Source organism: Durio zibethinus, chromosome 5 (genome assembly GCF_047325235.1).
Source record: "Durio zibethinus cultivar Kanyao isolate XHJ-2024 chromosome 5, ASM4732523v1, whole genome shotgun sequence".
In the NCBI taxonomy this organism is placed as follows: domain Eukaryota; kingdom Viridiplantae; phylum Streptophyta; class Magnoliopsida; order Malvales; family Malvaceae; genus Durio; species Durio zibethinus.
The window spans coordinates 7144753-7160643 of record NC_143166.1 but is presented as its reverse complement, the minus strand read 5'-3'; the positions used below and the strand labels follow the sequence as shown (position 1 = coordinate 7160643).

The window sequence follows — 15891 nt, the reverse complement described above, 5'->3', positions numbered from 1 at the left end:
GATCCCATAATCAAACCTATCAAAATCCAATTGGGTAATTTAATTGTGATGAATCCATTTATAAAATCCTCTGTAGCGAAGCGACTCTCCAATCAATTAATCAACTGTGGCGTTTCCTCATTAGTACAGCTAGATGGGAGCCACGAAGATTTGTACTCTATATATATATATCAACCCATAAAAGACACCATCTTCCTTCCCCACTAAAAAGGTTAACATTAAAACTAAATGCAGGATTGGTTCAGTGATCAACAACTGATAATTATAATTAATCCCCGACAGCCCACCCCGTGGAGCTTATATGACCAAAAAAACAAAACAAAACAAAAAAAAAAGGGTTTGGATATTAATATTCAGCTTTATGATTTAATTAAAAAGCATGAAATGGGACAGACTATAGGCCAAGGTGTTGGAATGCAATGACGTAATTATAGCCAAAAAATTAACCACAATTTCCAACTTTTTAAAAGATACATATAAAAAAAAATGTTGCATGAAGCACGTGTCTTCACGTGAGATATTTAAAACAACTTGGCGTAATATGATGTACATACCTTATAAGACCTTAATATAAGATAGATAATGGTATGCAAAGAAATTAAGTTTTATAAACAATTACGTTGTATTCCGTATATGTCTTGTTATAATAACATGTGTATATATATGTATTTATAGGATTCAATCACCTGTGTTTATTCGAAATATCAATTAAATTACAAGACAAATGCTTTACATTCTAGTGGTTTTAAGCGGACTACAACCTGAATGAAGAAGAAATGGTTAAGATTTTTATTATCAATGAAATTACCTCTCTCATTATCATCATTGTTTTTAAATAGAACTTAATAGGTTAATTCAGTTGATAAAAAAAATCACGTTTTTTTATTAATTAAGATTCAATTTTTGTAAAAATCATTTTTAAAGTAATAATTTTGAGTGTATTAAGTCAATTTAGAAAGATGTGTCTTTATGATTACTTGAAAAGTGGATTAAATTCAAATAAAACCCGAAAATACTTACAACTCAATTATAAAAATATTGTTTTACTCGAAAAAATGGGCCAAATAATAATGGCCGTACTGCAAATATCCCTTTAACCTGTATAGGATATTGTTTACGTACATGAACAGTTTACTATTATTCTTCTTTTTTTTTTTTTGTTATAACAGGGGCACTGCGTATGATGGGGTGGAGCGTGTATATATATATATATATATATATATATATATATATAGGTAGGTAACTATCATGTTGGGGCTTTGGTATTGGATATAAAAAGGTGGGGCTTTTAACGAACGGGACGAGACAGGATTTTGGATTTTGTGAGCAACAGGTTCCCATCATCAACCCAAATGATGTATAAGAGTTTGGGGTTTTTTTTCACCATAGTACCATTTCTATAAAAAAAGCAGATAAATGTTTAACAAGGCTCTACACCAATTGGAAGACAACACGTGTCACTCACAGTGACTGGGAGGTGTCCAACTGCCAACGACTGCTTTATTTTATAAACCTCTCAAGCTATCGCATGATATTTTTTATTTTGAGCTATATGGTAGGGCAAAGGGAGCAAAGGGCCCCTCACTCGTGCACTTCTTCCTCATCTTTGCACTAAACAAAAATAGTGCATGCCCACGCACTCTTCTCTAAAAAAAACGATCTTTAAACAGAAGAATCCTAAGTATAAGCCCAAAAGCCAAAACTTCTTTTCACTCCCCAATTGAAATAGAGAGGGGGGGGGGGGGGGGGGTTAGGGGTGTGTAGGGTGCAGGACATAGCTCTTTACCAAGTATTTTATTTTGCTTCAGCAATTTCGATTTCAGATAGCAGTGACAAAATTGGAGGACCCCTAAAGTTCGGCTTTTGAAAGATGATTTTTCTTTGTAAAAACAGGCTCGTGGGTTTCCCGTAAAAGTTCATGTTGGCCCATCTGCTGAAGAGTTCAAAAGCTAGAATGATATGCTGAATTTCCCAGATATGGTTTTTCATATAATGTTGAATACAAGACAATGCTATTTTTCTCCAGTCCATTATAGCATTGTCTTGTATTCAACATTATATAAAAAGAAAAGCGAAAGAAAAATGAAAAAAGAAAAGAAGCATCTGCACGTATGATATCTTGATCATATATGATATACCCCCTCAATATACCTGAGACTGAATCCATATTTTGTCTCTTTAATTTTTGAGCATTGACAGCAGCATATATCCATTTTGCAGTCCATTCAGTACTTGATACCATGACATCTGTATAATGATTAATTCTGCAATAATTTAATTTAATTTAATCCCCAAAGATTTATATGGTCAGATATGAACCATGTGAAATAGATTTTTGTGATAAGGACGTGGGCGGGCATGTCATTGTATACTGTTGAGTAAAGCTATAAAAGATTGTTCTTTTGTTAGAGAGACTCTCTTTGGATGCCATTCAAAGAAAGCTGAAAGGGAAAGGACGGTTGTGGCTACTCTCGAGGGAGCGTCGGCACTGTCGTTGTGTTGTTTTTGTTTTATTTTGCCTTTGTCATAGTGCCTGGACCTCCATTTGAAGGAGTGAAGACAAAAGAGTCTTCTGTTTAATCATCAACATTCAAGAACCTCTTAATCAAACCAGCCTGTGTACATTTTGTTCATAATTAAACGTGGTTTAGCTCAAGACAAAAACCCTGAAACCTGAGAACTTGACATGTATCAGATCAACCCATGCTTTAGCCTTAGAGTTAAATACATTAACTAGACGGAAGATCACGAAAAGAAAAAGGACTCAGTTTTGGTCAGCAAGGTAATTAATAAAAGAAAAGCTGGGATATAGCAAAATGCAACAGCTGTTTAGCAGAAAGCTTAGTTCACGTTACATTGTATGTAGTTATGATTTAGGTCTGACTAGTCTCATCTGATCTAAGCAATGGCAGCTGCAAACGAGAATATCTTAAAAGGGGAAAGAACAAGTGTGTAGAATATCCATTAGTTTAGTGCATTCCAACTCAATATCCCAACTCAGAAAATAATTTCCAACTGCGGGACAAGGGAAAAAAAAGGCATGGAGCAGTAAGAAATTCGAAGTTTGGGATCATGTGCAATAGTCGACCTTTTGATAATTAAGCCGCAGGAGCATTGGAGACCAGATAGATATAAAAATGCCACTTGATCGATCCATTACCGTCAAGAAAAGTAAGAGTATTTATCGATTATAACATGTCTTTTGAACTTGTCATTTGCTACTGATCCTACAAGAACAGGTTGAAGAATGGAAAGTGTTGTCTGTGGAACACAAATAGTTGATGGGGTATAGCATCCAGACTATTTCAACTTATTTCGGTAAGGAAAAACAATGACGGCTTAGGAAACCAACCAATTAGCAAAAGCTCACTGTAAGGTTTTTAAATTTAATTATCAAAGAAACAACACTTCACATTGCTTTGTAAAAGGTACATCCATTTATTGGACTCGCTTTTCAACTAACTTCTGAAATTTGTTTGAAGGTTTCTTCCTCCTATTGGTTTTTAAATTGATTTGTTCTAATCAGCTGTCCCCTTCATGAGAATTATATATGTGAGAGAATTTATATACATTTGACAAATTAATAATCATATATATATATTTCAAATGATTTAGTTTAGGTTAGGCCTTTTTCTGACTCAATTGGAGCCTTGTGCAAACTTCATTATCTTCTGCTAAAAATGGAAGCAAAGAGTCCTAGGTCTGATGACTGTAATTATATAAAACCCATGCTGAAAATGGACTGCCGTATTTTAGGTTGGGTTTCAACTTTCAAGATGGGCTCTTGTTGGGATTCGGTACGGCACATCAAGGGACCTACTCTGCTCTTCAAACTTTGGCACCCAAGTCGAGACCACCAAGAACAATTACAAATGGGCTGAAGTTACTATTAAATAACAAAGAAATAGGCCTAATAACACATCCTATCACCCCAAACGAAATGGCGTCTTCATCGTGGGTCTCTAATCAGGCACCGTTAACTCCCGCCAAAACCCCAACCTTCGCCACACTTCTTATCCGACGCACCGCCTGCCTCATCCCACATCCTCATCTTCACCCAACCCTTCCTCTCTCTTTCTCAATCCCCTCTCCAAAACCTATCTCCGTAAAACCCTTCCTGCACCCTCTCAGAGCTTCACCTCCCCAGAAATACGTTTACCCTGACCCTATCCCTGAGTTCGCAGAAGCGGTTAGTACATACAGTTTTAAATATATAAAAAAGAATGCATTTTTTAATGAATAAGAAGCTCCATTGGTTCATTTTCTTTGATTATTTTTGTGGGTATTTGTTATAATAGGAGACCCTGAAGTTTAAAAGTGAGCTTTTCAAGAAGTTATCCAAGGACAAACACACATTTGGTGGTGATCTTGATGCTTGCATTGAGGTCTGTGGTGAGGTAAGGATTCTTCTCTTTTTTCTTTTAAAATATCAGCGTCTGTTTATTCAATGGCTAGTTTCATTGTTCATTTTAATGGCTATTGATTGATAGGGCCTAGGGGTATTGTTATTATGGAATTTCCTTTATTAATTGTCTATAAATTAGGAATGGTTTTGGCTCTATAGCTTTTCTTTTTGGGTCTATTATTCAATGGTGTTTGAAGAACCTTATATTTGTTGTTAAATGTTTACTTTTATACTTTTACTAATGAATCTGTCAAGATATATCCATTAACATTGAGCTTAACCTACTTGAAAAAATGTGCCACTTACAACACACTTTCCTTCGACTATTTTAGCTTAACAAATTAAAAAATAAATTGCAGAACACAGGTATTTAAAGGAATTGACAGTTCTTGATCCCAATCTTAGTGAACTCCTTGACATGTAAAATCTTAACCGATAAGGCAATCACTATGTGATCCAACTTTTTTTTAATCTGTGCTCTTCTCTCATCATAGGATGCAGTTGTCAATTTTCAATGGGGTAGTAATGGAATTGAATCACTAGGGAAAATTCCTTGTTTGTGAGAGTTGCAGGAATCGGATTTTTTGGTTTTCAACCTGGTTTCATGTCCAGAGTCAAAACCATTTACTCTAACTTCATCTCATCCGTTTTTTTTTTTTCTTTTCACATTTTTATACTACAGATCTATTGATGGAGTGTAGGGTACCAATACTCGTTCAACAATGTTATAAACTGTGTATCTGCAAACTTAAATATTCTCATGAATGCATAAGCTCTTTTCTTCTCAGAAGGAATTACATAAAGGTTGTTGGAAAAGTGCCTTACATCAAATTATAAGAAAGACATGCAACTGCTTGACAAAAATGATGTAAATTGAAAACTTCTTTCATTATTTTTTTCTAGCAGCGGGGTTAGCTATAAGAAAACCTAAAATTCATGGACTTGTTATCAACTATTATGATTAATGGTAAGGGGATTGCTAGGGGCAACTGATTCCCCCTTCACTCTTGAGCATTCGTCTTAATAGGAAGCCACATCATTACATTTTTTCAACTTAAAACTGGAAACTTATTATTAAAGCTGCATAATTCTATAGTCCAACACTATCTTAAACAACAGAAATGACTGCTGACCTAAGCCAAAAGAAAAAAAACCATATTTCATTCTGTTAACGGTGGCTAAAAAAGGATGTAATAATAAAATTTAAGTATAATATTTTTTAAATATTACAAAACACGATATTTATTCATAAAATTTAATTACAAAAAAGTACTAATAATTAATATAATATATTTTTTTTAGTTCAATAAAATAAGATTTTCTTGGGTTACATACAATTAGTTATGTTTTAAATAATATAATTTAAGAGTAAATGATTGTCTATTTTTTCATTATTCATTTTTGTTAATAGGCATGTTTTAATATTATACATAGTTTTTAGAGTAAAATTATAAAAAAATATATCGAGCATTTAATTCAATAATTGATATATAATTTTTGTATTCAAATAATAAAGTTTGCATATTTTATTTTTCAAACAAAAATAAAATTACAAAAAGTATTTTAAATGAAAAAAATAGATTTAGCAATTTAAAACACAACACAGTGATACGATATAAAAAATGACATGATTTACATTTTTAATAATAATTATATATGGGTTTAATAAAACCAAAAACATATATTATATGTTTTTGTATCGATACGAATTATAACACATAATTTTCTTGTAAAATATAACACGAATACACAAATGTTAATATTTTTACACGATATGAATATACAAATCGCTAGAATTAAAAAATAGCACTATATTCAAATGTTAATATAATAAAAATTAATAATATTAATTGAGATAAAAATAATCACGAAAAAAATAGAGATTATTTTGCTTTAATTCAAAACTTTTTGAAAAAAAATGACAATAGTACTACATTTTCAGAATAATGGTATTCAAATGTAATATACAGCATGAAGGGTGTTTTAGCCTTTATTTAACTTTTTGGATGGGACTTGACAGTAGGCTAGGCTTTCACCATATGACTAAAAAGAAGATTACCTGGTTATTAGGTTGCAAGTTTTAAGTTAGAAAAGTGAGTAGATGTGGCTGGTTATATGTTACAGTGTTAAAAGACGAAAGTTGAAGCAACTGCCTCTAGGATTCCCCTTAATAGTAATGCATAATGCAGATGGTTACAGATCTCAAAATTGATTCTCAGCACATTTCAACAAACCATAAGACGATCTTAAAATCTTGGAATGAAATAGGACTACATGCTTTTATATTGGTGATAATAGACTTATTCATTAGTATATTTAAAATGCAAAGTATCTCCAAAAAATATTCATTGCTAACATTTTATATTAGTATAGTGAACAAATATGACACATTAATGTTAATGAAATCTCCTGAATTCTATCGCAAAGGATACCAGTAGAGCATAAGTGCGAGTGTCTTTAGCATGCTTGATGGTGCAAGTGGCTTCATCATGCTTGGGAGATGTTATTCTTCTGTTGATAAGTGCTGATGCAACGTGTGGTCCTAGAATTGACAATATTTTGAGAACTGGGTCATTTCTGCCTTACTTTAAAAAGGGTTGAATATGTCATTGTTCATTATCAATCCACCTCGTTGAGTAGGCTACCTACCTACTTAATGAAGCTGGGAAAAACTGATTAGAAATGGTGTCTCAGTCTGCAATGCTTAGGCAGGACTCATAGCCCAGCGGTTGCTTTTCTTCTTATTCTTCTTCTTATTTATTTATTTATTTTTTATAGGGGAAGGGGGTTGGGGGCTAGGGGTCATTGAGAAGGTTGACAGGAATATTTTCTGCCAAATGAAGTGATAGAAATGCGTTTGAAGCAGGCAATTATGATAAAATCATATCATTGATTTCCTTTACTGGGAGAGCTTGAAACACTAGAGCGATATGTTTTTCCTTTCTTTTAAACTGGGTGTTATTAGCATGCACCGTTCTTTACCGTGGAAAAGATGCAACAAGCTTTGTAACCATTAACCAAAATACAAACATCACTATTATCACTCACCATAGTTTGATTTCTTTTGGCTAACTTGTAATCACATTCAAATGGATTATTTCATTCAAATGTGCATGTTGGAATTTGAAGGGGACAAGGAGCATGGTGGTCATGATCATTAATGAAGCCTTGCTTGTTAATCCCTCTAATTTAGGGTCATGAAACTGTTTGAGAAATCTGGTTCGCATCCCTTAATTCAAATCTTTCAATCCCGACAACTTAATTTTTAATTGCCTACTGTTGATTGTTTATAGCTTTATCAACAATGATCTCTTCTAAACTAAGCACTTGTTCATCATTTTTAAATGCGTGTATTTTGCTTGGCTTAGAAACAGTTCAAAATTGACCCAAAAAGAAATGTCTGGCATGACAACAACTGATCACTCTTTTCCTGACAACTACTGTCACGTTCTTCTTTCTGTGAATTTTTGGCCCAATGTTGGGATTTCTCTAGGCTTTACCTATATGTGATGCTTATTGTTAAAGGTCACTATTTCTACCTGTATTAGGCTCTACCTAAAGAAGATTCAAGTTTTGATATGAATATTTAAATTTTTGTGAGGCATACTATTTCCTAATGTTGAAAACAGGTATTTAACAATTTCTTGCACGATGAGTATGGAGGACCCGGAACATTGTTAGTGGAGCCTTTCACCGAAATATTTGTTGCTTTAAAAGAGAAGAATTTACCTGGAGCTCCTATGGCCGCACGGGCATCGTTGTTATGGGCCCAAAACTATGTTGATCATGATTGGAAGGTTTGGAACTCAAACTCAACCAAGTGATTTCCTCAACATAATTCATAAGATTTTTTTTTTTTTCATTTCATCATAGCTATGTACTGTAGCAGAAGTTGTATAAAATAGTGAGTGAAAGATCTAATTTCATATGAGAATATTTCTTGTAAATACAATGTAGGATCTAGGGGTCTTCTGAACTCCAAAGCTATACAAATATTTTATATCTTGAAACAGATTTTGGTAGCTGTGAATGAAATTAGAAATCTTGGTTACCGTCCTCATTCATTTGGTGAATTTCTGTCATCAAAAGAAAGAGGCAGTTCATTGCCACTCCCAAAGCCCAATCTGCACCTTACAAATGAAATCTGAAACAACCATTATTGGCTTCCAGCCTCGGAGATGCTCTGTAATGAGGGCCGCCATGTTTTAGATCTCATTGCAGCAGTGTTCACAGGTGTTGTCCTTGAGCGTTGTCTTTCATGCTTAATCACCTGGAAATTTTAGAAAATAAGCATCTCCGTATTTATAAATGAATGAGAAGGAAAGATTTAAATGAAAATTGAAAATAATTTCTATTGATATTTGTTAAGTATTCTGTTTTTACTCTTATTGTGGACGGAACTTTATGTGAGGAGACTCATTCACAGATTGCTTAGCTGAGAAGAACATATGTGAAAGATGAGTGACTCAATTATTCTCAGCATCTTATTGTTTGGATATAAACTTCCAAAATATCTCGTTAATGTACTTCTGAGTTCCGTCTCTCCAATGACTTGAGGCTCGAGCTATGCTGGCGAGGTTCATATATTCGTATGAAAACATGTGCATCAAGTTAATCATGACAACCAGTTCTCCTCCATACCGGAGAACTTAGTCTTTCTTGTGACATAAAATCTTATAAACTTAAGGCCATTAGGGCGAACTGAGACATACTTGGTAGGTCTTCTCCTTGTTAGACTTTCCTCCTGACTCGCGTCCTGAACTTTGGTTCTCTTGTCCACGCTGCAACTTTTCATTTGATTCCAGCTGCAGCCTTTTTGCATGTTTTTTTGCCCTCAAAACCTTCGTGACCTCTGCAGACTCGGCCGGGAAATATATAACTATTATTATCTTAATCAAAATAATTAAAGAGAATATGAAGCAATAAACAGGCTTGGGGCTAACAAAATTTCATAATCTTGATGTGAAAAATAAAGTGAACAGGGAAGATGAACTACCTTGAGAAGGGATAAGACGATAAGCATGGCCAAGGGCAAGAGTATCGCTAGGCCGGAGAAGCTTAACACGGGTGAAACGTACGGTCTTTTCATCTTGATTAATCTCTTCCTCAGACACAGGCAATGGAATGATCAGAGAAACGTAGTGACCCGGATTCAATCTCATCACTTCACTTGCCGGAATAGGCCAATATAACCTCTCTATCCTCCCACATGGATGCTGTATCACCAACACCGCAGCATCTATGGCTTGACAATTCCCCATCTCTCTCTGTCTCTCTCCTATGCAGAAAGATGGAACGAAAGAGAAAGAAGATTGAAAGTTAAAGAAGTAGCAGGAAGGAGGTTAAATAAGCAACAGTCTCTTTCTATACAGCTCCTTCTTACCACCCTATGGATATATAGTAATAAGAGACTCCCTCAAGCAGGCCATCCCTTATTTTCCAAATGACTTGCTCTATCTTAGGTCAATTCACATCAATTTGACATTCAAAACTACAATTTCTTAAAAATAAACATGTAATGTAATAACATATTACTTATGATTATTATATTTTAATTAATTAATTATAATTTAAAATTATTTAAAATTCATCAAAATTTTATATAAAATGCATTTATGTAAAACATAAGGGTAGTTATTAGATTATACTAATTTATGTTGCAATATCCTTGAAACATTTTAAGACATGCCACCGGCACGAGGCCTTGGAAGGCGGCACAAGCTCCACGTGGAGAAATGTCAGGAGTTTGGAACTTTGACTGGAATGGCTCGGCGGTGTCGACGGGGTCAAGGGTTGATCTTGAAGGGAGCAGATAGGGTTCTATAATCTTACTGTTTAAAAATATAATAGCCTAACCAAATGTACTTATCAAGCATGCGTGTGAGGGAGATTCCTTTGGCAGGACAATGACACCTCCTGATCTCCACCACCTTATCTGCGTTATGCCAAGGCTAAGCCCTTTGGCCTTTAGGCTCCCATCCAAACCCCCTTAATTTAACTCCAATGCATTTTTTTTTCAATTTGCCCATAAATGGTTACCAAAAGAAAAGAAAAGCTTTCAATTTTCTTTCAGTAACTTTCATTCTTATCCAATTCTAAGGTCTGCCTTATTCTTTTCCGAAGGATAGGATTTTTTATAGTAATTTTTTATAGTAAAAATAAGATGTAAACAAATTAAGTTTATAAATAAATTCAATTTTTATTTTTTTATATTTGTTTTTTAAATTTAATAAATAATTATAAATAATATTTTAAGATTTATTAATTAAATTATCATATCATGAATATAACAATGTTCGTTAATATTTAATTCATTTACATAAAAAATGTAAATGAATAAAACGTTAGATGAATAGTTCTTGACTAATTTTGATTTTTGTTCATTCGTTAAACTTAACAAACGAATTACATTAAATTTAAGATTTATTAATTAAACAAACAGATATGAACATAAAAACATTTATTCATTTTCAATTCATTTAAATTCCTAAAAGTATTTTTACACAAATTACTTTGTGTGGTTTGTTTGAAGCAATCTTCTGTTTTGAAAAGATTATTATCACTTTAGAGAACTAAGTAATTGGGCAAAATAAGCACCCCAATGTCTTGGTTTGGAATATTTGTTGTATTTATCATATATTATGGATTAACATAGTTAATTAATTCAGATTTATGTTAATTAATATTAAATTATGGATAATTATAATGGTATCATGTTGTGACATATCCAATCAAGTTAATTTTAATTAACATGTTAAGGGAAGTCCCTATTTAAGTTTCATAACTTCAGTTTTAGGAGATAGAGAGTAATTCTCTCCCATTCTCTTATACCAAGTCACTGTTCAGAGTTTGAAAGTTGGCGTTGAGAGCTTGTAACAGCGGGATTGAACTCTCACCCATATTTAAATCAATTTTAATTTCAGTTAAATTTTGTGTTAATTAATCGGTGAGATTTTGGGCAAATCAAACAATATTAAAACGTTAATAACAATATTTTATAAAATTCCAAAGTCCAATGCCATTAAAGTAAACCCACAGTGATATTTAATCAAGAATTCTCGAGATACTATGGTAAAAATATGAGTAAAGCACCAGCAAGCCAGAGTTAATTTGAAAAACCAGGGGTTTTGGCCTTTGAGTTCTTTTATTTAGTGGATGGAGGATGTGGAAAGTGAAAGGGAAACATATCATTAGAATCCCTTTCCGATAAAATAAAAAAAGAACGAAGCATGGACCATGCTTACCAAAATATATGTTATTTTTTTCTCCTGTTGGTAGAACAAAACAAATTTAATATAAACAATTGATCACCTAAGGCGGCTACCGGCACTGTTCATGCGTCTCATTTGGACAATGTTGAACGACTTCACCTATTTCTTTGATCACTTCCATCATTTTTACTTATACTAAAGTTATACTAAGGAACAAAGACCACAAAAAAAAAAAGAAAAGGAAATGAACCCATTTAGCATTGGAGATTTGAAGGCAAATTCTGAGCAATAGAAAGATCAAGATCAGTAAATTGTCATATCCTAGATATTTATAAAAATGAACCCAATGTCCAAGTGTTTCTTTGCTTCCTATCATTTAGTTTTTAATAATTTTTTTTTTGTTGATGGGTTAAGTGCAAGAGACAATAATCTGGCCGAGGATCTTTGACTATTGTAAATCTAGTTGAGCTTAAACTATTTGAATCCCAAATTTTGAAATGTAAATGTTGCATTTTGATGCCATGTGAGGTGTTGGGGATCTCTTGTTCGCATATTAAATATTGAAATGGACTATTTCTTGTTCACACAAGACTCTTGTGGGGGCCTACATCACCCCCCCAATACCCAAATTTAAAAATTGAAAGCGTCCTTCACTTGTTATGGCTTTGAGGAGAGGCTAACCCTTCAATTTAAAATGCTGGCGGGGTTTTTTATTTTCTAATTGTTAGAGGACAGCATTTAAAGAAAAAAAAAAGGGAGTGGATTGAATTCAGCCTCTACAATGTGGGGCAGAAAATTTAGGTATTGTATGTTTGTAACTTGTCTCTTAAACATTCTAATTACTAAATAAAAGCTTTCCCACAAAACAGTTCAGGCTGAGAGGTGTGGTTAGTGGGGTTATTGTTCTTTGTTGTTTTGGTTCCTGTTATGAAAGACATTAGTATAATTACAAAGCAATAACTATCAATTTAAGAGTTGTCTGGTTAAAAAGAATGTCTTTATTGCAGTATGGCGTTCAAGATCTAAATGGAAAAAGCAAAATGAAAGAAGAAGATGAATTTAACACATAATTCATGGTGGAGGAATTTAGCTTATAGTAGTAGCATATGGAGTTTTTCTTTTTTTTTTGTCAAAAACTAGGCGCACTGCCAATTGCCAAGGTGCTGACCTCATATTGGTTTTTATATACTTCTTGCTGATGAAGTACTTTTTTTATTTTAATTTTCCCAAAGTTGTCTTTTTCATTTGTGGTTAATGATGCATTTTAAAATAATGATGAGGCTACTTTCAAAGACTTGTTCATAGGAAGGTGGCAATTAGTTTTCCATAGCTTCTCTGATAAAATGAGGGTAGTGTTATTTATTTGGAAGGCAGCACTGCTGACTTTGCGAGGAAAGAGATTGAAAATTTTTATAATCCACATTCATCATCGTACAAGCTGACTTAGCAATTTTCTTATACGCTTATTCAACGTAGATTGTCAAAAAACAAAAAATTTGGAAAGAAGGTTAAAGTAAATTACAGGAAAAACCAACAAAAACACAGAATATGAACAACATTAACCCTTATTAAAAATTATTATTTATTTTTCTTGAAGGCTAAGAGATTTAACCTTTATATTTATAATTTTTCTCTTGGTAATTTCTTCTCCCAATTTATCAGAATTGGAAACATTATCTTTCTATATATTTCATTCTCTTTCCCATCCTATCTTTATTATTATTATTATTTTTTGTGGTAGAAGATTCCTTTTATTTTCCATTCACGATTTTTCTATGCACCCACCTTTCTTCTTCTTATCCAAGGACGATGGGAAGTGTGATATTGAAGCAGCAAATTAAGGTATATTCTCAACTAGTTAATGGAGCATCTCGATGGTTCCTTATAACTAGATAATGAAGCATCTCCACGTACGGCATTAGAGATAGTGGAAAGAACCTCTTAACTTCAATATAGAAATCAACTTTTTTTTTTTTTCTAAAGAGACATTTTCAAATTTTGTTTTGGTTTAATCCCCATTTTCAGATGATTTTGATGATGCATTTGTTTACATTGATCTGGTGCACTCAAAATTTTACTTTCGAAATATTTGTGATAAAAATCGAACATTAGTTGACAAAAAAATAGATTCTTCTTCTACTTAAATAACCCATTTAGGTTTAGGGTTTCAGTCTTTTTAGTAATAGCAACCCAAGATGGGACAAAATGAATGATGTCTCAAAAGTTTTAAATGCCACTTAGCTCCTCTGCAAAAAAATAAAGAAGAATAATTAATGGTACTATATATTAGCTTTTTTCCATTTTGGTTTTAGATGATGGTCAAATTATGGTATAGTATATGGGTAACGCAATAATATCAATTTGGCAACTTTTCCTAAATCATTATGCTTTCAACTTATTGAAAGTTATGAGCTCGAGAAAATTTTCAAAAGATGAATGGAAATCATTCTCCCATGTAATCAGAGTATCAAGTACCTTAAGCAAACTTTAAGCACCAAAAGAATTAAATTGCAATGATTGCTTAATAAAAATATAGGTAAGTATTCGGCTGCTACTCTTTTTTTATTTTTTCTCATAAAAAGGAAAAGTGATTATGGATTATCTTTCATTTATTTCATTTATTATAAATATACTACTATTATTAAAAAATATATATGAATTGACATCACGCTTCATTAATCAAATGGAATAGAAAAAAATATGAAATAGCTATTCCATGAGAATAACATAAAGAAAGAATAGAATAACATAAAATAGTTGTTATAAAGTTTGAATAAACTCTTTGGAATTTCCCAAAGCTTTATAGACAAGCAATCCATAAACTTATTTTCTTTTCTTTCTTTTTTGGAGAGTAGCATTTAAGGAAGTCTATAAGGGAAGAAGAGTTCTGAAATTTTTTTTAATGGAAAGAGACTTGAATCTCAGATATTCAATCCTTTTAAGAGCCTATAACATTCATTAGACCAATTAAGTATTCGTAGTTATTATTGTTAAGTGTATTTATTGTATATTTTTCAAACTTCTAATGTTATTTTCTTTTCATTCCTAAAATTTAGTTTTGGGTATGACCAGGTTGAGTCTGACTTGATTTCTCTTTCAAAACCAAAATTTAAAGTTAAGGTCAATCTGCTATCTAGCCCATTTAAGTTTTTTTTTTTTTTTACTATTAAACATTTTTATTTTTTTGACATTAAAATTTAATTAAAATATATTATTTATTAATATAATAATATTATCAAGTTAAACCACGCCGGGCTAAACTTTAAAAAATTGTCTTGCAAGAGTCGAATCAAGCAATAAACTAATCCATGAACATCTCTAATTAATCTCATATTGTTATAACAAATATGCCAATTAGGATTGTTATAATGGTTTTGTGGGCCATAAAACAAATTTAAAAAGAAAACAAGAGTCACCACCAGCTTTTTTTTATTAGGTTTGATTGGTCACCTATTAAAATTTACCTTTTTAATACAATCTTAAAATTAATTAAAATTTATTAAAAAGATAATTTTTTGACTTGCAAAAACAATTTGAGTTTAGAAGTACGGTTACATGGGAGGAAGGATTAGCACTCTTACAACACCCATTTTAAAAATAGTATCAATTAATCGTATGTTATCTTTCATTTTTTTATAAAAAGATCTTAATTTTGTATTTAAAAATAGTTTCCATAATTTTTCTTGTTGCAATAAAAAACATCTTCTTTTTTTTTTTTAACTTTTGTGTGAAAGATAGATAAGAACATTATATATTGAACAATTCCAAAAAATATTCTTATACTCTAGCAATATTAAAAGAAATTTTCTCACATAAGGATTTCTTAAGAATCACTACTCAAATTCTTAAGAATCTCATCCTTGATGATTCAGATTTAACTTTAAAATCAATATTTACCATGCATATAATAAACTATGATGTCTATAATTTAATTCAAATAAATTTTATAAAAATTCATTCCTTATTCTATTTATTAGAAATAAGAGAAATCTTTATAAAAAATTATTCTAAATAGTCAGTACATTGACAGCATTTTAGATAACTTTTCTCACTTAAAGATTCCTAAATACTCATTACTTGGATTTCTTTAAGATTTCATCATTGAAAATTTTCATTTTTTGCTTCTTCTTTTTCAAGTAATAATTAATTATCACAAATAATAGTAGCTATGTATTATTATAGGTAGCTTTTACTTTATTTTATTTATTATTTTTATTTATTTATTTATTTTAAAAGCTTTTATTTTATTATATCTTTATTATTTTGATTATAACA

At 31.9% G+C, this 15891-nt stretch overlaps 2 protein-coding genes across 3 annotated transcripts; one reads left to right on the top strand and one right to left on the bottom strand.

Annotated features, from left to right (window-relative positions):
* The first annotated feature begins 3897 nt into the window (after window positions 1-3897).
* On the top strand, window positions 3898-8417 carry LOC111282179 (protein PLASTID REDOX INSENSITIVE 2, chloroplastic-like). Its single transcript, XM_022870172.2, has 3 exons — window positions 3898-4189; window positions 4299-4397; window positions 8035-8417. The coding sequence occupies exons 1-3, from the start codon at window positions 3941-3943 to the stop codon at window positions 8227-8229; spliced, it is 543 nt and encodes a 180-aa protein (XP_022725907.1). The 5' UTR covers window positions 3898-3940; the 3' UTR covers window positions 8230-8417.
* On the bottom strand, window positions 8241-9860 carry LOC111282180 (uncharacterized). Of its 2 annotated transcripts, none has more exons than XM_022870174.2 (3): window positions 9402-9860; window positions 9118-9257; window positions 8241-8675 (listed from the first exon to the last, which is right to left on the bottom strand). In XM_022870174.2, exons 1-3 carry the CDS (start codon window positions 9664-9666, stop codon window positions 8562-8564), a joined length of 519 nt encoding a protein of 172 aa, XP_022725909.1. In that variant the 5' UTR covers window positions 9667-9860; the 3' UTR covers window positions 8241-8561. The 2 variants fall into 2 exon arrangements, 1 of the variants encoding a protein (XP_022725909.1); XR_016342143.1 differs by having other exon boundaries at window positions 8536-8675; window positions 8789-9257; window positions 9402-9826.
* Window positions 9861-15891: the final 6031 nt, after the last annotated feature.

What these genes read in the sequence shown, in the direction of transcription:
- LOC111282179 (XM_022870172.2), top strand. Translation starts at nt 3,941, where the DNA reads ATGGCGTCTTCATCGTGGGTCTCTAATCAGGCACCGTTAACTCCCGCC. An exon ending in TCCCTGAGTTCGCAGAAGCG is followed by an intron (nt 4,190 to 4,298) that starts GTTAGTACATAC and finishes TTGTTATAATAG; the next exon opens with GAGACCCTGAAGTTTAAAAG. An exon ending in GCATTGAGGTCTGTGGTGAG is followed by an intron (nt 4,398 to 8,034) that starts GTAAGGATTCTT and finishes TGTTGAAAACAG; the next exon opens with GTATTTAACAATTTCTTGCA.
- LOC111282180 (XM_022870174.2), bottom strand. Translation starts at nt 9,666, where the DNA reads ATGGGGAATTGTCAAGCCATAGATGCTGCGGTGTTGGTGATACAGCAT. An exon ending in TCGTCTTATCCCTTCTCAAG is followed by an intron (nt 9,258 to 9,401) that starts GTAGTTCATCTT and finishes CCGAGTCTGCAG; the next exon opens with AGGTCACGAAGGTTTTGAGG. An exon ending in ACAAGGAGAAGACCTACCAA is followed by an intron (nt 8,676 to 9,117) that starts GTATGTCTCAGT and finishes TAAAATTTCCAG; the next exon opens with GTGATTAAGCATGAAAGACA.